General features: G+C 61.0%; 1 protein-coding gene across 6 annotated transcripts in view; it reads left to right on the forward strand.

Moving 5' to 3' along the window:
- ATP2B4 (ATPase plasma membrane Ca2+ transporting 4) overlaps positions 1-27,989 on the forward strand; it is a 196,052-nt gene that overhangs the window by 87,138 nt on the left and 80,925 nt on the right. For all 6 annotated transcript variants that reach the window (XM_048496310.1, XM_048496304.1, XM_048496306.1 and 3 more), the window contains exon 2: positions 9,315-9,910. In XM_048496310.1, coding sequence (XP_048352267.1) covers positions 9,715-9,910 — 196 coding nt within the window. In that variant the 5' untranslated portion in view covers positions 9,315-9,714. The remainder of the gene's footprint in view (positions 1-9,314; positions 9,911-27,989) is intronic.

A 27,989-nucleotide genomic window follows, 5' to 3' on the forward strand; every position in this document is an offset into this window, starting at 1 on the left:
GGGCCACCAAATCTCTTAAGTACATCCATACAAAAGCTGTAGGGTTGCCTTGAGTAAGAAGGCATATCACTTTAATAAAGGCTTAATGTGTGGAAAAGGACATATGATGCATTTAATGGCATGGAGATGAATAATGAACCCTTAAGGTTATGTTAAAGGGACAGGATATACTGTGAAAAGGATTTGAAATCCACACAGGATGCCATTGGACGTATATTGTTCTGTGCTGAAGAGGATTTCTTTGCACCTCATTGAGCCATCAGCACTACCTTGCTTTCTAAAGATATCTGTGCACCAGTAGGAGTACGCCGCCACCACTCCTTGCTGGGATGTGAAACTGAAGGACCCAGATTAGAATTTCAGAGATCTGTGCAGAATCCTGGGTCATCCCTCATCATAGTCTTCTGTTTTTCTTCCAGATTTCTGTCCCCCATTCTGCCGCCTTGGAGCAGTAAGAGTGAATGCACAATCTTGCTTTGAATTCTTGAGCTGATATTTTTACAATGACTTTTTTTTGTAATGCCAGTAGGGTCAGAAGATCCATACAGAGCAAAGAAGTCTCATGGTGCTTGCCAGACATTGATTCCAGTCTCCAATCGTTGGACAAACTAGAGATGGAGAAAGAGTTATGATTGACAAATGAGTAGTGAGATAAGGGAACAGAATGTGATGATAATGAAGGAGCAGCCGAGGAGAAACTAGATTCCCGTACAGCAGGGTGACGCTCATGCAGTTCCCTTTGTTCCATACAAAGGAATCCCCAGTCATGACACTAAGTTGGAAATAAAACCATTGTCGTCAAAGGGGTCTTCCTTCCAAGCAACTGCAACCTTATTTGCATAGATAGCAGTCAGAAAACAGCTTCTACTGTAGTCTTGCATTCAGAGATCCTCTCACCCATCACTCAGCAACCTGTATTCTCTTCCAAGACAGGCACTGATAATTTCTCATGGCTATTTTCTTATTCTGGCCCTTATCCTTAATAGTTAGTCCTTACATGCAAAATTGGGCTGTCACAGATCTCATCCTAAGTCACCAGTCACTTAATACTGAATGATGACATTGAGGTGATGGCATTAGCACTGTTGCCTGCCTCTTGCTGTCCTGCAGCTGTTGTTCTGAAAGGACTCCCCCTGTTCCAGTGAATGCATGATTTCCGCCTGGCAGGGCAGAGGTGTAATGCAGCTATTTATTATTCCAGGCAGGTTCGTCTGCAGCACTGCTTCAGCCATCATTATTCATCAGCTGCTTGCGCCCTCCCTCCCTCCCTCCCTCCCCCTCCTCCACACCCCCTTGCTTGTGTGCTGATTCTCCTCTGCACCCCCTCCGTGCTTCCCCTTCTTATTTCTCACTTGGCTAAACTCAGAAATTGTCAGAAGAAGAGTCTCTGATGTGAGTGGGTGAATGTGCTAGTTAGGGGTGGCTGTGACAGCAGTAAATTGAATAAGGCCAGAGAGTCTTGTTAGAAATGTTGGGGACACTGGATAAGCAGATGCAGAGGGGTTTTGGTGCATGGGCTCTTCCCAGTTTCACTTTCCCAGTCTTCATGTTGCTGGAACTTATTTTTGCAGTTCCCCTGCTCTCCTGTGCAACACTGTCTCTCTTGCCTCTCTGTCACCAGTTTTCTTCATTTCAGTGAAGCCTTCATGTACTCATCAAAAGCTTTAAAATGCCATAAGGGTAGGCAGAGCTTTGACAGATGCTTTCTTTTGTCATCCTTAGAAGTTGTTGTGTAGCAAAGTGCCTTCCCTTACACCTGATGCGGAACAGAGTGCAGTGGACTTAAAAGTTCCCTAATCTCAGAAATCTCATTTGTCTCCTGTGGCAGTATTGTGCACTGCAGAAAATCCTATATTATAGAGTGCCTTTTTCATTCATGCAGTCCTGATGTTGCTCCATACAAAGTGCAGGTGTGTCAAGGGCATAATGTTATAAACTGGCATTAGTGCTTACCCCGGTCATCATGCCCCCCCTCAGCCCAAACTCCCTGGGTAGTTTGAGGCAGGGGCGCAGCTGAGTGCCTGCAAGCAGGGCTCCCTTGACCTCCAGTCTCTATGTGGAGATCGGGCGGAGGGCCAGCTGGGCTTCCCCACGCACCATCACCACATGGAAGTCGGGAGTGGGGCCAGCCGACTTCCAGCCTGCAGTTTATAGGTTGATCCAAGCCTGGCTGAGACCAGCCTCAGACTAAGCATAATGGTTATACTGTTGGTCTAGGACTTCGGAGTCACAGGTTCAAATTGCCCCTCTTCTGTGGAACTTTGCTGCATGATGCTGGGCCAGCCACACACTCACTCTCAGCTTAAACTACTTTGTAGTGATGATGTGTCAATAAAATGGATAACACTGGTAACTGCTTTGATTTCCTGTTGGGCAGAAAGGCCAAGAACAAATAAATATGGGATGCCTTGACTAGCTGTTTTGTCTGTGAGATAAAAACCCTTTTAGTGTTTATTTGAACTGAATGTATAGTTAGTCTGATCCTCATCCCAAAGCATTAGGCAGGGAACCATAGATTTAAGAACCATAGTATTCCTGTAAGAAACCTTTTGCGCACACTGGCTTTGTGCACACTGGCTTAATTCTGGTTTCTAGTCTACACTAAAAGCTATCCACTGCTGCCCAGAGGTGTTGAGGTGTAACAGATTTCTAACAACAGGGGTTTGCAGTCTCTTCCCACTAGTGGTGTTAACTCAATAAATGGATGTTCACCTCCTTTGAGCGGTCACATCTAGGCATAGAAGGTATAAGTTGCTCAGGTGTATTGGGTCTCTTCTCCCCAAAATCACAGATTGTCTGCTGTTATATACCTCAGTTCCTCTGCCTACATGTTTATTCCCCCTTCTATAGTGTTTGCTCCCACTTGTTCTGTTCTCTCTGTAGTCTCTGTCCAGTTAGTACACTAAACATTTCCATCTCCTACAACTTGGATTTCAGCCTATGCTAAATAAGCAAAATAGCATTTCCAGATTTTTTTAAAAAACAAACACACACAGTATTCGATTAATACTTTTCTTGTTGCATCTTGGAACTCAAAATTCATTCTAAGATAGACATTTGTTTTGGGGCCAAAGTATGTTTTTGTCCCACACCCAAAGCACTTATAAGAATTTTGTTTATAGGACATTTTCTAAAACCCTAAGGAAGTATGTGATTCAGATCACTGAAATGCTGTTGCTCTCTTCCGCCTTTTCCTAGCAGATTGCAGATTGTACAGATGTTGGTAACTGAAGCCCATGTATCTAGTGCAGGCAATGTAAGGGGACATGTGGATACAAAGAGTGTCAGAGCTATGACATGAGTCCAAACAGTGGCGGATTCCGCATGGGCCAAAAACAGCAGTGTGAAAATGGTGTAAAATTGTTTAAAATGGTGTAAAGGGGTTTACACCGTTTTCACACTGCTGTTTTTGGCTCATGCGGAACCAACCAGTGTAGAGTGGGGCACTATTGGAGAGTATGGGGGGAAGATGGCAAGAAAGTCATGTCTGCAGTGTTTCCTACACTATTCCCTTGCTGTGCAACTCTGCATAGAATTGTACTATCAAAGAACTTGTGTCAGTCACTCCCTCTCAGCCTAATTATCTCAGAGGGTTATTGGTGGAACAAATACAGGAAACCAAGTATGCCTTCCTTGGATAAATAATAGGGTAAAGAAGCAGTGGAATAAATAATAAATTTGCTGGTTTCAAAGGTAAATCTGAAGTTTCTTTGGGTTGTGTATTGGGTTCTACATGGAATTATGTATGGATGGAATTTTGCAAGATAGAAACAGTTGAGTTTTTCCATGTCATTTTAGGTTTTTTTAATGGGAATTAGTAGTGACTTTTTCCTAGCTAAAATGATCCTTCAGATCTTAAAACATGTAAATCAAATGGTGACCTTTCACTTTTTGAATTTAGAAAGCTCTGAATTAATGACTTGGACTTTTATAGAATAATCAAGCTTCAAAACCTTTGGTCTGTCAAGCTCTGCCTACATAATGTCTTGCTATCTTTACTCTAATGAGCTTATAATATAAGAACAGGCTCTTAAGGACTCAGTAGCCTTTTAGGGACCTAAATAAGATTAGATCTAGTGCCCTTTTGGGATGCATTTATAGAAATGCTGCTTTTGAGAAGACAGGCATTTGGATTACTGCAGATCAAAAGCTGTGAGGAAGGAAGCAAGCTATTGGGAGGGGAGGGAATTGCACAAATGTTGGTCCTTGCTGTTTAGTGCATCCTGGTAGGACTGCTTTAGACTGTAATCCTTTGCATGCTTATTTAGTAATAACCTCCACAGTTTAAAATGGAACTTACGTCTGCATATGTATGGCTAGGATCACTCTTCTAATGTGCTCAATAGTAGGGCCATGCCTGATTAAGAGTGTTGCCCTGGAGCCCTCTTTCTGTTTGTTAGCCTGTCTCATGGAAGGTTTACCTTAGTTAGTAAAGCTTCCTTGAAAGCAAATGGGAACAGAGACCTTTTCCTTCCCCCCAGCAAGGTTTTGTTTTTATCTTCCTTCTCTCAACCCATGGCGAGGAATCCCTGGCGCTCTAGTTCTGAGAAGTAAAAGAATCTCACTGCTTGGAATGGGAAGATAATGATAGGTGCCCTGCAGGCTCCTCCAGGGCTAATTATGGACTCCACCATAACAATATTAATTAGTTTCCCTTTTCTGAACCTCTAAGTTCATTTCAGAAGATATTATTTGCTGTTAAAGGAGGAAAAATAACAAAATAATAATAATCTTCCACTGCCCCTCCCCAACACACTGTTAATCAGCAGGGGTTTGTTTAATTGGCTCTGCCTTCTTAGCCTCCTACCATGGAAAGCTTTAATGACTTTAAACATAGATGAGTAGCTGCTACCTGGGCTTCTTGGTAGCTGTGCCAGGTTTTACAGGCAGTGATCCCATGTCTGTCTGCCCCCATCAGTGGTCTGTTTTTGAAGTTTTCAATTTTCCCCACCCCTCTGTTCACCTGGCGAAGGACATCTCATTTGGGATTTCCTTTCCTCTATTGTTAGGAGGCAGAAACTGAAACTTCATCACTTCCTCTGTAGTCCTCCACTCCCCCTTTGCCCCAGTTTCGTTCCTGCCTCTATTAGGAGAGCAAGGTCTTTGTAGAGCTCTGCAGCTTTCGGTTTCAGTGAACTACAACCTTTGTCTTCTGTGGTTTTTTCCCTTGTCTTGTTTGTTTCCCATTCCCCTCCTCCATTTGTTGTACATCCCCCCCCCCATCTCACTTTCCCTTTCGGGGCTTCTCCCCTGAAGAGAAGAACTCAGCCTTACAAGGCTTCAGACAGGTGCCATTTTGAGGAGTCCTTTTGGTGCAAACAGCCAAAATGGCCGACTGCTCCTTCTTTCCCATTTGGGAGAGCTTTGTTTGTTCAGCCACTAAGGCTATTAGAGCGGCGACAGCCAGAGACCGGACACCCAGGGACCAGACGGGAAGACGCTTTAGAAGGCACCAGTGCCTCTTTGGACAGCCGGTTGTCCCACCCAGGACGCTCTAACTCGGCTGGTCGTGGCTCCAAACTGCACCAAAACGGCAAAGCACCCAGATTGCCTAGTGCTCTGAGGAGCAGAAAATCACCCAAAAAGGATCATGGCACAGAAATACCGGCACAAGCACCTAGAACCTCTTCTGAATCACAGCAAGTCAATTCCCAGAGAGCTGGTGACACAGGTTCAAATGAGAGAGGGCAGGTCTACTCAGAGCTGTCCAACAGCCCACAGGCATGGAATAGTATTTCTCCTTCAGAGTTTGCACAAATGATCAAACAAAGGATCAACCAGAACCAGCAGGAAAATCAACTCTGACACCATTCCTGTCATGCCCTAACATGCCCCATCAGGGATTATTTCCAACCTGAGCCTGACACCGAGAGTGCAGAGGGTCTTAGTGAGGGCAAGGACCCTAAGGAAGGTGCTCAGTTCTCAGATAATGAGGAGTGGGTTGTAGATCCCACTGATCAGACCCCTAGGTTCTTTAGGGCAGAGGAGCTACCATTTCTAATTTCCAAGACAGTATCTGCATTAGATCTTCAGGACCCAGCTGATGCAGAGGACCCATCTAGTTAGCAACAATTAAAACGGATCAGAGGTTGACCAAGTGAAACCAAGATTATTTTCCCCAAGAGAATGATGTTAAAACATTTTTTCCTCTGCCAGAGTCTTTTGAAAAGTGAATTAGAAGGGAATGGCAGAACCCTGCAGCAAGCAGAGCTATGCAGTGACTATGAAAGCCTTAATACCATCGGCCACAGTTGCTTGAGCCCTCATTGTGTGGTTAAAAAGGGTCATTGAGAAAAAGGGTCATAGAAGGGTTTTCCCTTCTATATAGTAGTTTTAGTAACTTGTATTTTGGATCAGTTTGATTGGTTTCTGTATTGTTGACTATTTGCTGAGATGTTTAATTGTTAATTTAATATGGTAGCCACCTCAGAAATCCTTGGTTGAAAGGCAAGTTTAACTTTTAAAGACAAATACCGTTATGTTATTTACTATATACAGTTACTGAGGGCCCAGTTTACCAGGTTTGTTGGCAAGCCTTTTTTTTTTTTACCTATCCTGCATCATATTTAACTTGCACTTGAATTGAAGAGGCTAAATTAGACATAAATACTTGTAATATTATTTTGTACTCTTGTGGAAGAAAAGCTGCTTGGGGAGGAGGGGATCTGGGGAATGGTGGGTACGGAAAGTGTTAAATGTATGTGTGCGCATGCACATATGCACACAAACACACACACACTACAACCTTCTCTGTATTCTCTCTACTAAAATGGTTCTTCATTTCTGAACAGCTAGTGGGGTTCAGTTAGAGGCAAAATGCGCATAACATACAGTTAGTTAAATGGAATGGAAAGGTATTGGGTGGAGTTCATTGTGCATAAATCCTTTCGCCTTGACCTAGGAGGTGAATGGCAGTGTTGGAGCTCTTTATATCGTTGGCTCAGGAGTTTATCCTTATTGAATCTTTCCTTTGCAGGGAATTCTGGGTGGAGGATAGCAGTACAATTTGGCCTTTGTTGGGACTGAAAGGATGTGACTACGAAGAGTAACAGTTTGTCCTTTGACAAACATTTCCTTAAACCCCCCCCTCCCAGTTCCTCCATCATCCATCTGTTGCCATTTCCCCTTTTCTATCCTTTTGTAAGTGGTGATTTCCTAAAGGCAGATTGCCATTTGCCAATGCTGGGTACTCTGGTGTGTGGTAGAAGCTGTTTATTAACTCGTATTCCATCCCTGTCTAGTTCAACATGGTGAATAGTAGTCTCTGGCTCCTGCTAGATAACAGTATAATTTCTTTAACTCAGACATCAGAAGAAATAGTTACTTTGGTACTCTGTTCAAATGTGGTTAATTACTTCTTATTTAGATTCATTATGTCGTTTCCTTCTCAAGGATAAATCTGTTTTTCTGAATTAACCCCTCCTCTTCAGTATTGGTGAAACAGAGGGATTTGGGAGAAAGAATGCATAAAAGTCAACAAGTTAAAAACCTAGCATCTTGACCAGTAGCGAGCATCATGTCTGTTATGTTGCATAGTCATTGCTAGACCTTGCGTAGAGCAGGTGTGAATCTGTGGATAAGGAATTCAATAATAGATTCAAGGTGAAATTAATAGTCCATTACACTTAACGGCAAGCAAAAACAATTGGAAGCGTGAGGGATGTACTTTACGTCATGTAACTTGAAAAAGTTATCTTGTTAATATTTACTTGGCAAGACATGTAAAATTCTGTAGAAAATTGAGAAGAAAATAGCTATCCATGGGAAATACTCATTATACTTGACTTGCTGCCATGCTGGTGTTCAGGTCTGGCTTGGCAATGAATGTGAGCTGTGTTTTTTTGGTTCCTGTTTCCACACAGCATTGTGAGACATAAATGCAACTTTCAGCTTTTCCCTGACTTTGCTGTGATTGTCTATGAACCTTCTTTGCTAAAATGTTTTTGGAAAGGCTGCAGCAAAGCCAGGGTGAATGCCCTCTGGACAAAGTGTAAATCTTTCCTAGTCCTGCTTGCACATCATGCTTCGGGCGTTGTGAGTTTCTTGATAGGTAACTGACATTGTTATGTCCTCTGGTAGTGTGTTGGAGGGGGAGCTGACAGTGAGGTGGGTGGGTTGAATTAGGGAATATGCAGTGAAATCTGTTATGTGAAAGTTCCATTGCTACTGTAAATGGTTGTGCATTCTCAGCAGTGGCTATGGCCCTGTTGGCCTGAGGAAGCAACCTCAGCCAGAAAGCAAAGCAAGTCCCTTCAGCTTTAAATATATGGCAGCAGGTCTGAAATTTTAGAGCAAAAAGGATATGTGGTTGTAAAATACCAAATCTTTTCTCCCTGTGACCCATGGTATACCTCCACAAAACCATTCTCATAAGTTTGCTTTGTTCCCAGCTGGGCTGTGTTAGCAAAAGTGTACATAAAAGGAGATGAAAGTATCTGGAGAAGACAGCCACCCCTTAACATTAATGAAACAGTATGTCTTGGAAGTTTAGGTGCTGTTGTTTTGCCACTATAGATTTTAAACTGTGTTTTATGCTTATTATTTGCAAACCACTTTGGTGGTTTTCAAACAAAGACAGTTTAAAAATCCACTAAATAAAGAAATACCAGGAAGTCTCATTTCCCCTTATCTGCACATTCCTTTCATGTTAAGAATTTGTTCCCTCTACCCTACTTCATAGGTGATTGAAGCAATCCCCAGTGTAAATATATGAGTGTGCTATTGCTGCCAAGTGTCAATTGGGCTGCTGTATTCCAGCATCTGACAAACTGGATTCCAACAGGCATTGCTAGGTTGGATCCTGTTTAAAATTTCCAAGCATTCAGAGGTGGGGGATTTTCATTAAGGGCAGAATTACATAAGCCTCTCCAGGTCCTCATTGGGGGAGAAAAGTAGGTTATGTGTGTATGTATGACTATACATATATAAATAAAGATATTTTGAATTCAAGGGGTTGACAGGAGCTTGGTCATGTCATGCTGCATTTGAAGGTGCTCAGATCACCTCTGAAGTACAACATGACCGTGTTCTTTGCATTAGTCAAAGGAAAAAGACTTTCCCCACTTGCTAGAGGAAGAAGAGATGCTTGCCATGATGAGTAAGTCTTTTTTCCTCTAATGCAACTTAGAAGGTGGATTTAGAAGTATAAAATTCCCCACCATCTTCTTTGTAGACATTATTGGTTCTTCAACATCTTCATTCCTGAACAGATTCTTGCATTATATGGTGACTCCCCACTGTACCCATTTGTCTATTAGCCAGCCTCCTGGGCCTCTCATTAACTATTATTTTTGTTTCAAATCATTGTCTTGCAGTTTCAGTAGAAGACAGTATCCAGGGAACCCACCTTTCTCTTGGAGATGCACATTGGTTGTTGCTAAGATTGCTTCCACAATAACATGTGCATCCTGTTTACACCTTCATCTGAAGAAGCTGGACTTGGCTAGTATCATCGGCTTCACCTGGGGAGCTGTAGAAGAAGTGTTGGTTTCCCCGCTTCCCTCTTCAATCCTGCCATTTCTCCTGGGATCCTCTGTTTTTCCCTGAGGTATTGGCCTACTGGCTGTAGAACTGGGCTGCTTTCTGGAAGGAACACCGAAGTTTCTATTGCCTGCTGCGATTTCATAAAGATAAGGAGCAAGACTGGTAAAGAAGTCACACACATCCTTTCTTGCACTGTTTCTTGTTGAACTTGCCAGGGATTTTTTTGTCAAGATGACGAACAACTCTGCAGATCACCATCCCGGGAACTCGGTTGCTGAGGGCAACCATGAGGGGGACTTTGGTTGCTCCGTAATGGACCTGCGGAACCTCATGGAACTTCGCAGCTCAGAGGCAGTCAGCAGGATAAATGACACCTATGGGGGAGTGCATAACATTTGCAAGAGATTGAAGACCTCGCCTGTGGAAGGTAAGGAAATGTATTGCCTTGGGGAGAGTTCAAATCCAAAGTGTTAAGCTTGCGTAGTGAAGGTTAACTTTATAAATGAGCTGCTCAAGACCAATATTCTGCATAAAATTATATGACTCAGCAGCACGGTATCTTCAGTTTTTTCGTTATAAAGGATATATCACGGATACTGTTAAAAGTGAGAGAAATTAAATGCTGTATTAGCCTGTAGGGTTCTTATTATTTCATTAGTTGTATATTGTGCCTTTCCCCTCACAGAACCTGAATTATGTGTCAGGTCATACAATTTAATTTGTTTCAGGAGGTACTGCTGACCTGCCCCATGAGGCTCCAAAAACAATAGCAAAGGAATATCCTGAAGAGAACTAGCAACCACAGAGTGACCTAAAATTCAATTAATGAATCATACTCTTGATGTAAGGGTTTTTCCTTCCATTCCTGACATCTTCTTGCTTGCAGTTAGAGGGTTGTGGGACTTGTCTTTAAGAGAATGCCAGATTTGCATGCCATGAGGTGTTCACGTGAGCGTGCAAACTTTATAGATTCTGCTCATGATGAACAAGTTGTGCCTTCTTCTTGCCTTTAAGAAGGGAGTAGCCATAGGCCCAAGTAAATCCAGTGGGCGAATAGATTGGCCCACAGATACAGATCCAAGAAATGTTTGGGGATTATGACATGGTTTGAGACAAGCAGTGGAATTGCTGAGGCTGAAACCTCCTGCATGCAGGATAAGGCAGTGTTGGCAGGGGGGCACATCACTCTTGGCACAGTATTTCTAGTAGCGCACCTTGCTTTTCACATTCTCTTCCACCCAAGCAGCAAGATCAGGCTGCACGTATTCCAAAACCAAAGAGACAGGTGAAGAGTTGAATAAAACAAGGAAACATAAAAGGCTGTAGGATTTCTTTCTTCTTCCTGAGTGATGCCTCCGAGCTTTAAGCTGGTGTCCCTGATGCTTTAAATAATTTATGATGTCAGCAGAAAGATTATACCAGAATAGTAGGGAGTGAAAGTGAAGGAAGAGTTGGAGGCAGGTTTTGCCACTTGACTGTAGAGTCCAACTTCTAACAGAGCAGTCACAGTGAATGTGAAGCATTCATTCTTCTTTCCTGACCAATATTCCAGAATGTGAGTGCCTTAGGTTACAATTTATCAAATATCAAAGATACCTTATTTCTTCTGGAAAGATCCAAATCAGTGGGTGCTTCTGTAGAGAGGGTTCTGGTTACCCTCTGATTAATATTTGTCAGCAGTGCTGGTCCTTTACAGGGTTCTAGGATTATAATAGCACTCCTGAACTCTCAGCAGCATAGGAAGTAAAGGATCCTGTTACATTTTACATATTCCTACAAGAAAAACCAATATATTAGTGGCAGCTGTGCGGCATTGCTTGGCAGGTACATTTTAAAAAATAAAACTGTGTTTCCTAGGCCTCCAGTGTATGATGATAGAAGAACATGTCTGAAGTAGTAGTTTATTCTTATTTGGCAAATTTAAATGGCGTAGGCTACCAAGTGTAGGACATACTACAAACTGTCCTGGTTTGATAAGGAGCAGGCTTCCTTGCTTCACCCTAACATGCCCCCAAAATGCAACTGAAAGTCATAAGAAGCAGACATTGTGACTGTTGTTTCTTGGAGGATCCTTATCTGTTGTTTATAAACATATGCACATGACTGGGTTCAAATTGCAGGGGTGATGGTAGCTTTAGAGCATACTTTGTGTTTTTGCACAAATTTGTAAATAATTCCTGAGATGTGACACAATCGAAGATGTAGGCAATGCTAGCTTGCTTGTAGATGCAGTCAACTTCATGAACATGCAACTGTGAAGTTCCCTGCAGAAAAATGTTAAACATCCTAGGAAGAGAACGAGAAACCACAGTGGTAAATCCACAAAGACCTAAAATTCTACCAGTGAACCATAGTGACCCTTCACATTTCTGGAGCCTTAGTTTTCTCTTCTGATTCCATTTCTTTAACTGTAGAATATTGGGTCTTCTGTCTCTCACATCAAGAATTAGAAGGTAGATGCTTTAGAGTGGCAATAACCATGTTAGACCAAGAAGCAGATATTTATGAAAGAACATATTTTTTTTCAATTTGGAACTGAGTAGTGCTGTTGAAATGTCAGCATAAAAGTTTTTCAGATCAGCCAAATTCTCCATAAGGTGGCAGCAGTTGGCGAAGTGTCACAGAAGGCCAGTTCACATCTGTGTATGCATTTAGAATTTATCAACAATAGTTCAAAGAAAATGCATGGGCTGTCATTCTGTAGGTTTTAAAAGAAAGACTAACAAATGTTTGCCTGTTAAGCAGAGCACGCAAGGTTTCCTAGAAGTGGAGACCACACTGGGAATGTAGAGAAAACTGACTAGGTCCAGCCAGTCGTCATGCAGCACAGAGTCAACCAGCGAGGGAAGGCAGCTGCACTAGGCAGGGTGAGACGCCTACAACCACCCTTTTTTGGCTTTGAAAACTCACAGGTTATTATTAGCTCCCTTGTTTTGTGGTGTAAGCAGTGGATTAGCATATTTCACAGCTGCAATTGGGAACAGGAAGTGGCAAGGGAAAGACAATCTAAAGATGTAATTAGAGAAGGGGGGCTGTCCTTCTGGAAATGCCAGATCTGGATCATAGAGACATGTGTTTCCTGTGCCAAGCAATGAAGGCACATAGGTGAGGATGGCCCAGTTGATGGGTTTTCATCACAGGGGCAAATCAGGGCTGCCTTCATTCTTCTTAAATTAATAATCAACTTGGGTTTGCCCCTTTCCCACAAATTCAGATCACCTTAAACCCCTGCACTTGTTCGACACTCCCATGCTCAAAGTTTGCCAAAGAGTTGGGACTAATATGTGAACTCCTGCTGTTCAAGCAGTTTCATTCTGGTGGCCTTATAGTTTAAAGAGGAAAGGGTCAGGAGACGGGGAAGCATACGGGTAAGTGCTGTCTGTGACATGAGAGGCCAGCAAAGTGGGAGGGAAACCTTTAGGGCCCTTTCTTTAGTGACCCCACAGTGACCCACTGCCCCCTAACTTTTAGTTCCATTGCCAGCCTTTTTCCTATTCCATTTTCCTCTAGTTGACCAAGAGGGACACTGGTCTGACTGGATGAATCCCTGCCTTTTGCTATGGTGATTCGTGTCCACATCCTATTTTGGATGGGAAAAGTGGAGAGAAAGGAGACATAAAGTTGGTGCTCGGGAGTCCCTGATGCTTGAAGTCTTGCAGATGTAGCACAAATTCCTAGTCATTGGCCCGGCAATATCATTCCCAGTTTTCTGGCCCTCAGTTCTGCCTCCCTCTTGACCTTGTATTTTTTCCATCCTCTGCAAATTCTGAAATGATCCACTGTGGTTTATTGCTGTTTTTGCTATGCATTTTAAGGTTGTAATAAAATAACTCAATAAGCTAAAGTTATGCTTGGCCACAGGCTTTAATGTGCTTCCTGCTCTCCGCTGTTAGGCACCCGTGTGTCCCCTCTTTCTCTGTTCCGCTTTTTCACTTTGGCAGGTTGAGATGATTTTGTAGCCTGTAATGAGGCATTTTGCATCACCAATGGCTTGATGTGAGCAGGCGTTTTCCATGGGCTGGACAAAGAAAAGAAACAGTTTTATTCCCGCAGACCTCCCGACTTTTTTCTTTGCCTCTAGGAATTTCTCCTCTTGCCTTCCAAAGCACACAGTTTTGCATACAAGCCATTATGAAAGCAAAAAACCCTTTAGTTCATCCTCATAATGTACTCCTGGTGAGTTGCTTGAGGAATTCTTGGCAGAAGGGAAAACCTGCAATTTATGTGTGGGACAAAATTGATGTTGACATTCCACCCCCTTTGGCACTCACACTCGATGGTGTGTGAGTTGAAAAGAGTTCCACGCAGCTGGTGGGTGAATGAATATCCCAGTTGTGGGCAGGGCCTGTTTTGTGTGCATTTGCTGCCCAATGGGAACGTCTCTTCTCAGCAAGGTGCTGACCTGATTTGAAAGACCGTACTATTTTTGCCAGTGTTCTGGCAGAGCGTACAAGTGTCAAAACTTGGTGCTTCAGGGTAGATGCTAGGCTGATGGCATATTCTGAATAGGAATTACAAAACTAATGTAATTGCTAACTGTACAGACTTGACATTTCCCTCTTCCAACCTGATGGATACACAACATGTGTGTTAAAGCTCTGGCACTGAAGACAAGATGTAAGACTGAACTATGGGTGACTCATTTGGATTAAAAAAATGAGCCCCAGTTTCAGTGTTTAGTTATATCCAACCAGGGTTTCCACTGATAAGCAGGGAGGAGGGAGTCTCCTTTTACCACTGGGAAGGCTGTGCTGGGGATAATGAGACCTGCATTGTGACAGCCATTTGGGATGTGGGTCTGCAGTAAGGGTAATTAGGAGAGATTGAGTGTCAGCTTTTTGTCTATGGAGCTACCAGTAGGATGTTCCCATAATGATCTTAGGTGTGCCTGTATAAAGAGATCAATGGGGTGAGTGGAGTACATCATCACAGTGCTCTCAGTATTTAGATGTTTGCAGAATGGAGCATGAGTAAGAATGTCCTGAGTGCCAACACTCTGCAGGCCTAAATGTGGAATGGAGCCACCCTGTTGTCCTCTTTGAGATGTTGTGTTTTGTGCAGATGCAGTCTGGGATAGAATAATGTGGTGGCAATTTTTATCCTAAGTAAGATGCATTAGTAACGCTGTGTTTGTCTTAGGACAGAATATTTTTTTCGAACATCAGACACAGTAATTTGACATGCTGGATACCCACAAGTTGCACAGGGACTATTCCAATCCCTGTACTCATCACTGCTAAGATGATTCTGAAATGAAAGGTGGGATGAAAATATTTTAAATACATTAATCATTAACTTTAATAACTGCTCATCTAAATGCCACCTCTGCTTAGTCCCTGAAGTGCTAGAGATGACAACAGAAGCATAAAATTTTCATGCTGTTTGGCCTTTTCCCTACATTACAGAACTGAATCAGCTATGTGCGCGCGTGTTCTTCTGTGTGCACCTCCTGGACACAGCTCCGAATATCATGATGGCTATATATAAGACTTGAGATGTTGTTCCTCAGAGCTGTAGGCCAGGCTCTGCATCCATTTTTCCTTTGAGTAATAAGAATTTATTGAATCTGATTTGCTGATGAGTTGTCTGCTGAGACTGTTTTTCTCTGTTAAAATATAAAAGCTCTCGGAGGGCAGCTGGCGGAATCCCAGCCAAGCAGCCCCTGCTGCCCAGGATGTGCATGTTCCCATCACTTCCAGTTTTACATCTTCCCAGCAGCGAGTCTTCTAGAGGCCTGTAGACTTTTCAGGAAAAAGGGCAAAGTATAAGCAGCCCTAAATTTAATAAGCTCTACATTTGGATGTCTGGAAGGTTACCCTCAGCGAATACATGTGTTTGAATGACCGTAGATAGGGTGGATAATAAATGATCAGTGAGAAGAAAGTCTATTCCAGAAGCCTTGAAAAAGGCAGTGATGATTGGCAATTTTTGAGTTTTGAAAGATTTTCCTGAGCTCAGAACTTGCACTCTGTGTCCTTGTGAACCAAGTATAATAATCAGGCAGCCATCTGTTGGCTATCCCATCATTTAGGGTGGCCCATCTGGCACTGACTAGAGCAGGGGTAGGGAACCTGCGGCTCTCCAGATGTTCAGGAACTTGGGTGGGGGGGGGGGGGGGTGGGGGGGGGGGGGGGTGGGGGGGGGGGGGGGTGGGGGGGGGGGGGGGTGGGGGGGGGGGGGGGTGGGGGGGGGGGGGGGTGGGGGGGGGGGGGGGTGGGGGGGGGGGGGGGTGGGGGGGGGGGGGGGTGGGGGGGGGGGGGGGTGGGGGGGGGGGGGGGTGGGGGGGGGGGGGGGTGGGGGGGGGGGGGGGTGGGGGGGGGGGGGGGTGGGGGGGGGGGGGGGTGGGGGGGGGGGGGGGTGGGGGGGGGGGGGGGTGGGGGGGGGGGGGGGTGGGGGGGGGGGGGGGTGGGGGGGGGGGGGGGTGGGGGGGGGGGGGGGTGGGGGGGGGGGGGGGTGGGGGGGGGGGGGGGTGGGGGGGGGGGGGGGTGGGGGGGGGGGGGGGTGGGGGGGGGGGGGGGTGGGGGGGGGGGGGGGTGGGGGGGGGGGGGGGTGGGGGGGGGGGGGGGTGGGGGGGGGGGGGGGTGGGGGGGGGGGGGGGTGGGGGGGGGGGGGGGTGGGGGGGGGGGGGGGTGGGGGGGGGGGGGGGTGGGGGGGGGGGGGGGTGGGGGGGGGGGGGGGTGGGGGGGGGGGGGGGTGGGGGGGGGGGGGGGTGGGGGGGGGGGGGGGTGGGGGGGGGGGGGGGTGGGGGGGGGGGGGGGTGGGGGGGGGGGGGGGTGGGGGGGGGGGGGGGTGGGGGGGGGGGGGGGTGGGGGGGGGGGGGGGTGGGGGGGGGGGGGGGTGGGGGGGGGGGGGGGTGGGGGGGGGGGGGGGTGGGGGGGGGGGGGGGTGGGGGGGGGGGGGGGTGGGGGGGGGGGGGGGTGGGGGGGGGGGGGGGTGGGGGGGGGGGGGGGTGGGGGGGGGGGGGGGTGGGGGGGGGGGGGGGTGGGGGGGGGGGGGGGTGGGGGGGGGGGGGGGTGGGGGGGGGGGGGGGTGGGGGGGGGGGGGGGTGGGGGGGGGGGGGGGTGGGGGGGGGGGGGGGTGGGGGGGGGGGGGGGTGGGGGGGGGGGGGGGTGGGGGGGGGGGGGGGTGGGGGGGGGGGGGGGTGGGGGGGGGGGGGGGTGGGGGGGGGGGGGGGTGGGGGGGGGGGGGGGTGGGGGGGGGGGGGGGTGGGGGGGGGGGGGGGTGGGGGGGGGGGGGGGTGGGGGGGGGGGGGGGTGGGGGGGGGGGGGGGTGGGGGGGGGGGGGGGTGGGGGGGGGGGGGGGTGGGGGGGGGGGGGGGTGGGGGGGGGGGGGGGTGGGGGGGGGGGGGGGTGGGGGGGGGGGGGGGTGGGGGGGGGGGGGGGTGGGGGGGGGGGGGGGTGGGGGGGGGGGGGGGTGGGGGGGGGGGGGGGTGGGGGGGGGGGGGGGTGGGGGGGGGGGGGGGTGGGGGGGGGGGGGGGTGGGGGGGGGGGGGGGTGGGGGGGGGGGGGGGTGGGGGGGGGGGGGGGTGGGGGGGGGGGGGGGTGGGGGGGGGGGGGGGTGGGGGGGGGGGGGGGTGGGGGGGGGGGGGGGTGGGGGGGGGGGGGGGTGGGGGGGGGGGGGGGTGGGGGGGGGGGGGGGTGGGGGGGGGGGGGGGTGGGGGGGGGGGGGGGTGGGGGGGGGGGGGGGTGGGGGGGGGGGGGGGTGGGGGGGGGGGGGGGTGGGGGGGGGGGGGGGTGGGGGGGGGGGGGGGTGGGGGGGGGGGGGGGTGGGGGGGGGGGGGGGTGGGGGGGGGGGGGGGTGGGGGGGGGGGGGGGTGGGGGGGGGGGGGGGTGGGGGGGGGGGGGGGTGGGGGGGGGGGGGGGTGGGGGGGGGGGGGGGTGGGGGGGGGGGGGGGTGGGGGGGGGGGGGGGTGGGGGGGGGGGGGGGTGGGGGGGGGGGGGGGTGGGGGGGGGGGGGGGTGGGGGGGGGGGGGGGTGGGGGGGGGGGGGGGTGGGGGGGGGGGGGGGTGGGGGGGGGGGGGGGTGGGGGGGGGGGGGGGTGGGGGGGGGGGGGGGTGGGGGGGGGGGGGGGTGGGGGGGGGGGGGGGTGGGGGGGGGGGGGGGTGGGGGGGGGGGGGGGTGGGGGGGGGGGGGGGTGGGGGGGGGGGGGGGTGGGGGGGGGGGGGGGTGGGGGGGGGGGGGGGTGGGGGGGGGGGGGGGTGGGGGGGGGGGGGGGTGGGGGGGGGGGGGGGTGGGGGGGGGGGGGGGTGGGGGGGGGGGGGGGTGGGGGGGGGGGGGGGTGGGGGGGGGGGGGGGTGGGGGGGGGGGGGGGTGGGGGGGGGGGGGGGTGGGGGGGGGGGGGGGTGGGGGGGGGGGGGGGTGGGGGGGGGGGGGGGTGGGGGGGGGGGGGGGTGGGGGGGGGGGGGGGTGGGGGGGGGGGGGGGTGGGGGGGGGGGGGGGTGGGGGGGGGGGGGGGTGGGGGGGGGGGGGGGTGGGGGGGGGGGGGGGTGGGGGGGGGGGGGGGTGGGGGGGGGGGGGGGTGGGGGGGGGGGGGGGTGGGGGGGGGGGGGGGTGGGGGGGGGGGGGGGTGGGGGGGGGGGGGGGTGGGGGGGGGGGGGGGTGGGGGGGGGGGGGGGTGGGGGGGGGGGGGGGTGGGGGGGGGGGGGGGTGGGGGGGGGGGGGGGTGGGGGGGGGGGGGGGTGGGGGGGGGGGGGGGTGGGGGGGGGGGGGGGTGGGGGGGGGGGGGGGTGGGGGGGGGGGGGGGTGGGGGGGGGGGGGGGTGGGGGGGGGGGGGGGTGGGGGGGGGGGGGGGTGGGGGGGGGGGGGGGTGGGGGGGGGGGGGGGTGGGGGGGGGGGGGGGTGGGGGGGGGGGGGGGTGGGGGGGGGGGGGGGTGGGGGGGGGGGGGGGTGGGGGGGGGGGGGGGTGGGGGGGGGGGGGGGTGGGGGGGGGGGGGGGTGGGGGGGGGGGGGGGTGGGGGGGGGGGGGGGTGGGGGGGGGGGGGGGTGGGGGGGGGGGGGGGTGGGGGGGGGGGGGGGTGGGGGGGGGGGGGGGTGGGGGGGGGGGGGGGTGGGGGGGGGGGGGGGTGGGGGGGGGGGGGGGTGGGGGGGGGGGGGGGTGGGGGGGGGGGGGGGTGGGGGGGGGGGGGGGTGGGGGGGGGGGGGGGTGGGGGGGGGGGGGGGTGGGGGGGGGGGGGGGTGGGGGGGGGGGGGGGTGGGGGGGGGGGGGGGTGGGGGGGGGGGGGGGTGGGGGGGGGGGGGGGTGGGGGGGGGGGGGGGTGGGGGGGGGGGGGGGTGGGGGGGGGGGGGGGTGGGGGGGGGGGGGGGTGGGGGGGGGGGGGGGTGGGGGGGGGGGGGGGTGGGGGGGGGGGGGGGTGGGGGGGGGGGGGGGTGGGGGGGGGGGGGGGTGGGGGGGGGGGGGGGTGGGGGGGGGGGGGGGTGGGGGGGGGGGGGGGTGGGGGGGGGGGGGGGTGGGGGGGGGGGGGGGTGGGGGGGGGGGGGGGTGGGGGGGGGGGGGGGTGGGGGGGGGGGGGGGTGGGGGGGGGGGGGGGTGGGGGGGGGGGGGGGTGGGGGGGGGGGGGGGTGGGGGGGGGGGGGGGTGGGGGGGGGGGGGGGTGGGGGGGGGGGGGGGTGGGGGGGGGGGGGGGTGGGGGGGGGGGGGGGTGGGGGGGGGGGGGGGTGGGGGGGGGGGGGGGTGGGGGGGGGGGGGGGTGGGGGGGGGGGGGGGTGGGGGGGGGGGGGGGTGGGGGGGGGGGGGGGTGGGGGGGGGGGGGGGTGGGGGGGGGGGGGGGTGGGGGGGGGGGGGGGTGGGGGGGGGGGGGGGTGGGGGGGGGGGGGGGTGGGGGGGGGGGGGGGTGGGGGGGGGGGGGGGTGGGGGGGGGGGGGGGTGGGGGGGGGGGGGGGTGGGGGGGGGGGGGGGTGGGGGGGGGGGGGGGTGGGGGGGGGGGGGGGTGGGGGGGGGGGGGGGTGGGGGGGGGGGGGGGTGGGGGGGGGGGGGGGTGGGGGGGGGGGGGGGTGGGGGGGGGGGGGGGTGGGGGGGGGGGGGGGTGGGGGGGGGGGGGGGTGGGGGGGGGGGGGGGTGGGGGGGGGGGGGGGTGGGGGGGGGGGGGGGTGGGGGGGGGGGGGGGTGGGGGGGGGGGGGGGTGGGGGGGGGGGGGGGTGGGGGGGGGGGGGGGTGGGGGGGGGGGGGGGTGGGGGGGGGGGGGGGTGGGGGGGGGGGGGGGTGGGGGGGGGGGGGGGTGGGGGGGGGGGGGGGTGGGGGGGGGGGGGGGTGGGGGGGGGGGGGGGTGGGGGGGGGGGGGGGTGGGGGGGGGGGGGGGTGGGGGGGGGGGGGGGTGGGGGGGGGGGGGGGTGGGGGGGGGGGGGGGTGGGGGGGGGGGGGGGTGGGGGGGGGGGGGGGTGGGGGGGGGGGGGGGTGGGGGGGGGGGGGGGTGGGGGGGGGGGGGGGTGGGGGGGGGGGGGGGTGGGGGGGGGGGGGGGTGGGGGGGGGGGGGGGTGGGGGGGGGGGGGGGTGGGGGGGGGGGGGGGTGGGGGGGGGGGGGGGTGGGGGGGGGGGGGGGTGGGGGGGGGGGGGGGTGGGGGGGGGGGGGGGTGGGGGGGGGGGGGGGTGGGGGGGGGGGGGGGTGGGGGGGGGGGGGGGTGGGGGGGGGGGGGGGTGGGGGGGGGGGGGGGTGGGGGGGGGGGGGGGTGGGGGGGGGGGGGGGTGGGGGGGGGGGGGGGTGGGGGGGGGGGGGGGTGGGGGGGGGGGGGGGTGGGGGGGGGGGGGGGTGGGGGGGGGGGGGGGTGGGGGGGGGGGGGGGTGGGGGGGGGGGGGGGTGGGGGGGGGGGGGGGTGGGGGGGGGGGGGGGTGGGGGGGGGGGGGGGTGGGGGGGGGGGGGGGTGGGGGGGGGGGGGGGTGGGGGGGGGGGGGGGTGGGGGGGGGGGGGGGTGGGGGGGGGGGGGGGTGGGGGGGGGGGGGGGTGGGGGGGGGGGGGGGTGGGGGGGGGGGGGGGTGGGGGGGGGGGGGGGTGGGGGGGGGGGGGGGTGGGGGGGGGGGGGGGTGGGGGGGGGGGGGGGTGGGGGGGGGGGGGGGTGGGGGGGGGGGGGGGTGGGGGGGGGGGGGGGTGGGGGGGGGGGGGGGTGGGGGGGGGGGGGGGTGGGGGGGGGGGGGGGTGGGGGGGGGGGGGGGTGGGGGGGGGGGGGGGTGGGGGGGGGGGGGGGTGGGGGGGGGGGGGGGTGGGGGGGGGGGGGGGTGGGGGGGGGGGGGGGTGGGGGGGGGGGGGGGTGGGGGGGGGGGGGGGTGGGGGGGGGGGGGGGTGGGGGGGGGGGGGGGTGGGGGGGGGGGGGGGTGGGGGGGGGGGGGGGTGGGGGGGGGGGGGGGTGGGGGGGGGGGGGGGTGGGGGGGGGGGGGGGTGGGGGGGGGGGGGGGTGGGGGGGGGGGGGGGTGGGGGGGGGGGGGGGTGGGGGGGGGGGGGGGTGGGGGGGGGGGGGGGTGGGGGGGGGGGGGGGTGGGGGGGGGGGGGGGTGGGGGGGGGGGGGGGTGGGGGGGGGGGGGGGTGGGGGGGGGGGGGGGTGGGGGGGGGGGGGGGTGGGGGGGGGGGGGGGTGGGGGGGGGGGGGGGTGGGGGGGGGGGGGGGTGGGGGGGGGGGGGGGTGGGGGGGGGGGGGGGTGGGGGGGGGGGGGGGTGGGGGGGGGGGGGGGTGGGGGGGGGGGGGGGTGGGGGGGGGGGGGGGTGGGGGGGGGGGGGGGTGGGGGGGGGGGGGGGTGGGGGGGGGGGGGGGTGGGGGGGGGGGGGGGTGGGGGGGGGGGGGGGTGGGGGGGGGGGGGGGTGGGGGGGGGGGGGGGTGGGGGGGGGGGGGGGTGGGGGGGGGGGGGGGTGGGGGGGGGGGGGGGTGGGGGGGGGGGGGGGTGGGGGGGGGGGGGGGTGGGGGGGGGGGGGGGTGGGGGGGGGGGGGGGTGGGGGGGGGGGGGGGTGGGGGGGGGGGGGGGTGGGGGGGGGGGGGGGTGGGGGGGGGGGGGGGTGGGGGGGGGGGGGGGTGGGGGGGGGGGGGGGTGGGGGGGGGGGGGGGTGGGGGGGGGGGGGGGTGGGGGGGGGGGGGGGTGGGGGGGGGGGGGGGTGGGGGGGGGGGGGGGTGGGGGGGGGGGGGGGTGGGGGGGGGGGGGGGTGGGGGGGGGGGGGGGTGGGGGGGGGGGGGGGTGGGGGGGGGGGGGGGTGGGGGGGGGGGGGGGTGGGGGGGGGGGGGGGTGGGGGGGGGGGGGGGTGGGGGGGGGGGGGGGTGGGGGGGGGGGGGGGTGGGGGGGGGGGGGGGTGGGGGGGGGGGGGGGTGGGGGGGGGGGGGGGTGGGGGGGGGGGGGGGTGGGGGGGGGGGGGGGTGGGGGGGGGGGGGGGTGGGGGGGGGGGGGGGTGGGGGGGGGGGGGGGTGGGGGGGGGGGGGGGTGGGGGGGGGGGGGGGTGGGGGGGGGGGGGGGTGGGGGGGGGGGGGGGTGGGGGGGGGGGGGGGTGGGGGGGGGGGGGGGTGGGGGGGGGGGGGGGTGGGGGGGGGGGGGGGTGGGGGGGGGGGGGGGTGGGGGGGGGGGGGGGTGGGGGGGGGGGGGGGTGGGGGGGGGGGGGGGTGGGGGGGGGGGGGGGTGGGGGGGGGGGGGGGTGGGGGGGGGGGGGGGTGGGGGGGGGGGGGGGTGGGGGGGGGGGGGGGTGGGGGGGGGGGGGGGTGGGGGGGGGGGGGGGTGGGGGGGGGGGGGGGTGGGGGGGGGGGGGGGTGGGGGGGGGGGGGGGTGGGGGGGGGGGGGGGTGGGGGGGGGGGGGGGTGGGGGGGGGGGGGGGTGGGGGGGGGGGGGGGTGGGGGGGGGGGGGGGTGGGGGGGGGGGGGGGTGGGGGGGGGGGGGGGTGGGGGGGGGGGGGGGTGGGGGGGGGGGGGGGTGGGGGGGGGGGGGGGTGGGGGGGGGGGGGGGTGGGGGGGGGGGGGGGTGGGGGGGGGGGGGGGTGGGGGGGGGGGGGGGTGGGGGGGGGGGGGGGTGGGGGGGGGGGGGGGTGGGGGGGGGGGGGGGTGGGGGGGGGGGGGGGTGGGGGGGGGGGGGGGTGGGGGGGGGGGGGGGTGGGGGGGGGGGGGGGTGGGGGGGGGGGGGGGTGGGGGGGGGGGGGGGTGGGGGGGGGGGGGGGTGGGGGGGGGGGGGGGTGGGGGGGGGGGGGGGTGGGGGGGGGGGGGGGTGGGGGGGGGGGGGGGTGGGGGGGGGGGGGGGTGGGGGGGGGGGGGGGTGGGGGGGGGGGGGGGTGGGGGGGGGGGGGGGTGGGGGGGGGGGGGGGTGGGGGGGGGGGGGGGTGGGGGGGGGGGGGGGTGGGGGGGGGGGGGGGTGGGGGGGGGGGGGGGTGGGGGGGGGGGGGGGTGGGGGGGGGGGGGGGTGGGGGGGGGGGGGGGTGGGGGGGGGGGGGGGTGGGGGGGGGGGGGGGTGGGGGGGGGGGGGGGTGGGGGGGGGGGGGGGTGGGGGGGGGGGGGGGTGGGGGGGGGGGGGGGTGGGGGGGGGGGGGGGTGGGGGGGGGGGGGGGTGGGGGGGGGGGGGGGTGGGGGGGGGGGGGGGTGGGGGGGGGGGGGGGTGGGGGGGGGGGGGGGTGGGGGGGGGGGGGGGTGGGGGGGGGGGGGGGTGGGGGGGGGGGGGGGTGGGGGGGGGGGGGGGTGGGGGGGGGGGGGGGTGGGGGGGGGGGGGGGTGGGGGGGGGGGGGGGTGGGGGGGGGGGGGGGTGGGGGGGGGGGGGGGTGGGGGGGGGGGGGGGTGGGGGGGGGGGGGGGTGGGGGGGGGGGGGGGTGGGGGGGGGGGGGGGTGGGGGGGGGGGGGGGTGGGGGGGGGGGGGGGTGGGGGGGGGGGGGGGTGGGGGGGGGGGGGGGTGGGGGGGGGGGGGGGTGGGGGGGGGGGGGGGTGGGGGGGGGGGGGGGTGGGGGGGGGGGGGGGTGGGGGGGGGGGGGGGTGGGGGGGGGGGGGGGTGGGGGGGGGGGGGGGTGGGGGGGGGGGGGGGTGGGGGGGGGGGGGGGTGGGGGGGGGGGGGGGTGGGGGGGGGGGGGGGTGGGGGGGGGGGGGGGTGGGGGGGGGGGGGGGTGGGGGGGGGGGGGGGTGGGGGGGGGGGGGGGTGGGGGGGGGGGGGGGTGGGGGGGGGGGGGGGTGGGGGGGGGGGGGGGTGGGGGGGGGGGGGGGTGGGGGGGGGGGGGGGTGGGGGGGGGGGGGGGTGGGGGGGGGGGGGGGTGGGGGGGGGGGGGGGTGGGGGGGGGGGGGGGTGGGGGGGGGGGGGGGTGGGGGGGGGGGGGGGTGGGGGGGGGGGGGGGTGGGGGGGGGGGGGGGTGGGGGGGGGGGGGGGTGGGGGGGGGGGGGGGTGGGGGGGGGGGGGGGTGGGGGGGGGGGGGGGTGGGGGGGGGGGGGGGTGGGGGGGGGGGGGGGTGGGGGGGGGGGGGGGTGGGGGGGGGGGGGGGTGGGGGGGGGGGGGGGTGGGGGGGGGGGGGGGTGGGGGGGGGGGGGGGTGGGGGGGGGGGGGGGTGGGGGGGGGGGGGGGTGGGGGGGGGGGGGGGTGGGGGGGGGGGGGGGTGGGGGGGGGGGGGGGTGGGGGGGGGGGGGGGTGGGGGGGGGGGGGGGTGGGGGGGGGGGGGGGTGGGGGGGGGGGGGGGTGGGGGGGGGGGGGGGTGGGGGGGGGGGGGGGTGGGGGGGGGGGGGGGTGGGGGGGGGGGGGGGTGGGGGGGGGGGGGGGTGGGGGGGGGGGGGGGTGGGGGGGGGGGGGGGTGGGGGGGGGGGGGGGTGGGGGGGGGGGGGGGTGGGGGGGGGGGGGGGTGGGGGGGGGGGGGGGTGGGGGGGGGGGGGGGTGGGGGGGGGGGGGGGTGGGGGGGGGGGGGGGTGGGGGGGGGGGGGGGTGGGGGGGGGGGGGGGTGGGGGGGGGGGGGGGTGGGGGGGGGGGGGGGTGGGGGGGGGGGGGGGTGGGGGGGGGGGGGGGTGGGGGGGGGGGGGGGTGGGGGGGGGGGGGGGTGGGGGGGGGGGGGGGTGGGGGGGGGGGGGGGTGGGGGGGGGGGGGGGTGGGGGGGGGGGGGGGTGGGGGGGGGGGGGGGTGGGGGGGGGGGGGGGTGGGGGGGGGGGGGGGTGGGGGGGGGGGGGGGTGGGGGGGGGGGGGGGTGGGGGGGGGGGGGGGTGGGGGGGGGGGGGGGTGGGGGGGGGGGGGGGTGGGGGGGGGGGGGGGTGGGGGGGGGGGGGGGTGGGGGGGGGGGGGGGTGGGGGGGGGGGGGGGTGGGGGGGGGGGGGGGTGGGGGGGGGGGGGGGTGGGGGGGGGGGGGGGTGGGGGGGGGGGGGGGTGGGGGGGGGGGGGGGTGGGGGGGGGGGGGGGTGGGGGGGGGGGGGGGTGGGGGGGGGGGGGGGTGGGGGGGGGGGGGGGTGGGGGGGGGGGGGGGTGGGGGGGGGGGGGGGTGGGGGGGGGGGGGGGTGGGGGGGGGGGGGGGTGGGGGGGGGGGGGGGTGGGGGGGGGGGGGGGTGGGGGGGGGGGGGGGTGGGGGGGGGGGGGGGTGGGGGGGGGGGGGGGTGGGGGGGGGGGGGGGTGGGGGGGGGGGGGGGTGGGGGGGGGGGGGGGTGGGGGGGGGGGGGGGTGGGGGGGGGGGGGGGTGGGGGGGGGGGGGGGTGGGGGGGGGGGGGGGTGGGGGGGGGGGGGGGTGGGGGGGGGGGGGGGTGGGGGGGGGGGGGGGTGGGGGGGGGGGGGGGTGGGGGGGGGGGGGGGTGGGGGGGGGGGGGGGTGGGGGGGGGGGGGGGTGGGGGGGGGGGGGGGTGGGGGGGGGGGGGGGTGGGGGGGGGGGGGGGTGGGGGGGGGGGGGGGTGGGGGGGGGGGGGGGTGGGGGGGGGGGGGGGTGGGGGGGGGGGGGGGTGGGGGGGGGGGGGGGTGGGGGGGGGGGGGGGTGGGGGGGGGGGGGGGTGGGGGGGGGGGGGGGTGGGGGGGGGGGGGGGTGGGGGGGGGGGGGGGTGGGGGGGGGGGGGGGTGGGGGGGGGGGGGGGTGGGGGGGGGGGGGGGTGGGGGGGGGGGGGGGTGGGGGGGGGGGGGGGTGGGGGGGGGGGGGGGTGGGGGGGGGGGGGGGTGGGGGGGGGGGGGGGTGGGGGGGGGGGGGGGTGGGGGGGGGGGGGGGTGGGGGGGGGGGCCCCCCACAAGGTGATGCCCTGGGCAGCTGCCCACCTTGCCCAATGGGCATTACGCCAGTGAGTCAGGAGCCATAATGCGAAGTCTGACCAAATAATATAAATCAGACTTCAGGGAAAGTCTATCAATGTAACCATCATTCAAGTTTATACCCTGACTATAGATGCTGACAAGGAAGAAAATGAAAGCTTTTATACAAATGTCCAGGAAGTAATGGATCATACATCTAAACAAGATGTGCTGATAATCATAGGTGACTTAAGCACAAAAGTAGGGAACAAAGCAGAATCAAATATTTTTGGCAAATTTGGGCTAGAAGCATGAAATGAAGCAGGAGAACGACTCATAGAATTTTGGGAGAACAACAATTTGTTCATTGCATCACATTTGATACCCACTAATCTTTTTTTTCTGGAAGTTAAAAAAAAAGTAGGCACGTGTGAAACCCCATGCTGGAATTCTGTTTTCAGTCCCACTTTCCCAGCCTGGAACTGGTTTCTGTGGAAAGTCTATCTTCCCATTTAAAATTCCGTTGGCTCAGTTTGTACAGACTTTCCTTCAGTATTGTCAAATGTTTGCTTCAGTAAAAGCCCCTGATATTTTAGACATGCATTGTTCACTCAGTGTTGTAATCTGTCTTAGCTGTTGTAGACTTATGTCTGCATCATCCAGCCGTTCCTCAGCATACCTATTCCCCGTTGTGTAAATGAAGATGATACCATGTAAAAAGATTACAAAGATTACAATATTGCAAGATGCATGATGCATCATTGTATGTGTTTGCCACTTTGGGAACCCTGGGTTGCATTGAAAGGCAGCATAGAAATGCTTTAAATGAAATAAATATTTTGTGCATAAGAATGAAAAAGGCATGCCATTTCAGAGTTTACAAAGGGATTAATATCTGAACTGAGGCACTTTTCATGGATACTTTCCATTTGCAGAAATGGAAAAATGTCTGTTCTTTGCGTAGAGGCAGCCGTAATTCTTAATGAAAGGAGAAAATATGTCCCAGTTTCTAAGATCAGTATGCCCCAATGTGCCATATTGCCTTGTGGTGGTAACAGAGATGCTGAGTCTTATAATTACTGCAGCATGGCCAAACACAAGGCATGTTGGCCTCTGTTGCAGTGTGTTCTGTACCATGCATTTGAAGTGAAGGCTAAAGGTTCATTCCCTAAAGATTGCTGATGCAACTGAGCTAATGTTTCCTATAGTCCTGAAGAGTTTGGGCATTATAATTATCAGAGTGCATGAAGACATATCAACCCAGTTGTATCCTTTTCCCCTCCAAAGGCGGTGCCATTTTGTTGCCTTCAGCAACACTAACACGTAGCCAGTGGTGGGATTCAGCAGGTTCGCACCACTTCAGCAGAACCGGATGTTAAAATGGTGCTTATAAACAACCAGTTTGTTTGCAACAGGGATTTGGGCGTCTTAGTTGATAGTTCCATGGGAATGTCAACTCAATGCATGGCAGCTGTGAAAAAGGCAAACTCTATGCTGGGGATCATTAGAAAAGGAATTGAGAATAAAACTGCAAAGATTGTCATGCCCTTATATAAAGCAGTGGTGCGACTGCACTTGGAGTACTGTGTTCAGTTCTGGTCACCACATCTCAAAAAGGATATTGAAGAGATAGACAAAGTGCAGAGAAGGGCAACAAGGATGATTGAAGGATTGGAGCACCTTCCTTATGAGGAGAGGCTGCAGCGTTTGGGACTCTTTAGTTTGGAGAGGAGGCGGCTGAGGGGGGATATGATTGAAGTCTATAAAATTATGCATGGGATAGAAAATGTTGACAGAGATAAATTTTTCTCTCTTTCTCACAATACTAGAACCAGGGGGCATCCATTGAAAATGCTGGGGGGAAGAATTAGGACTAATAAAAGGAAATACTTCTTCACGCAACGTGTGATTGGTGCGTGGAATATGCTGCCACAGGAGGTGGTGATGGCCACTAACCTGGATAGCTTTAAAAGGGGCTTGGACAGATTTATGGAGGAGAAGTCGATTTATGGCTACCAATCTTGATCCTCTTTGATCTGAGATTGCAAATGCCTTAACAGACCAGGTGCTCGGGAGCAACAACCGCAGAAGGCCATTGCTTTCACATCCTGCTTGTGAGCTCCCAATGGCACCTGGTGGGCCACTGCGAGTAGCAGAGAGCTGGACTAGATGGACTCTGGTCTGATCCAGCTGGCTTGTTCTTATGTTCTCGGTTGTTAAATTATTTGAATCCCACCACCGACGAGGATGTCATTTATGTGTGTGGGGGTGGGAGGGTGAGTCTGAAGCAACAGAAGATGTGACAAACTATTACTGAAAGAACATGGGGGGAGAGAAAACAACAATTCTCAAAGTTGCTTTTGTAGCAACCTTTTTTATCCCTTTTAAGTAAGCATTTAT

Source organism: Sphaerodactylus townsendi, linkage group LG05 (genome assembly GCF_021028975.2).
Source record: "Sphaerodactylus townsendi isolate TG3544 linkage group LG05, MPM_Stown_v2.3, whole genome shotgun sequence".
NCBI lineage: Eukaryota > Metazoa > Chordata > Lepidosauria > Squamata > Sphaerodactylidae > Sphaerodactylus > Sphaerodactylus townsendi.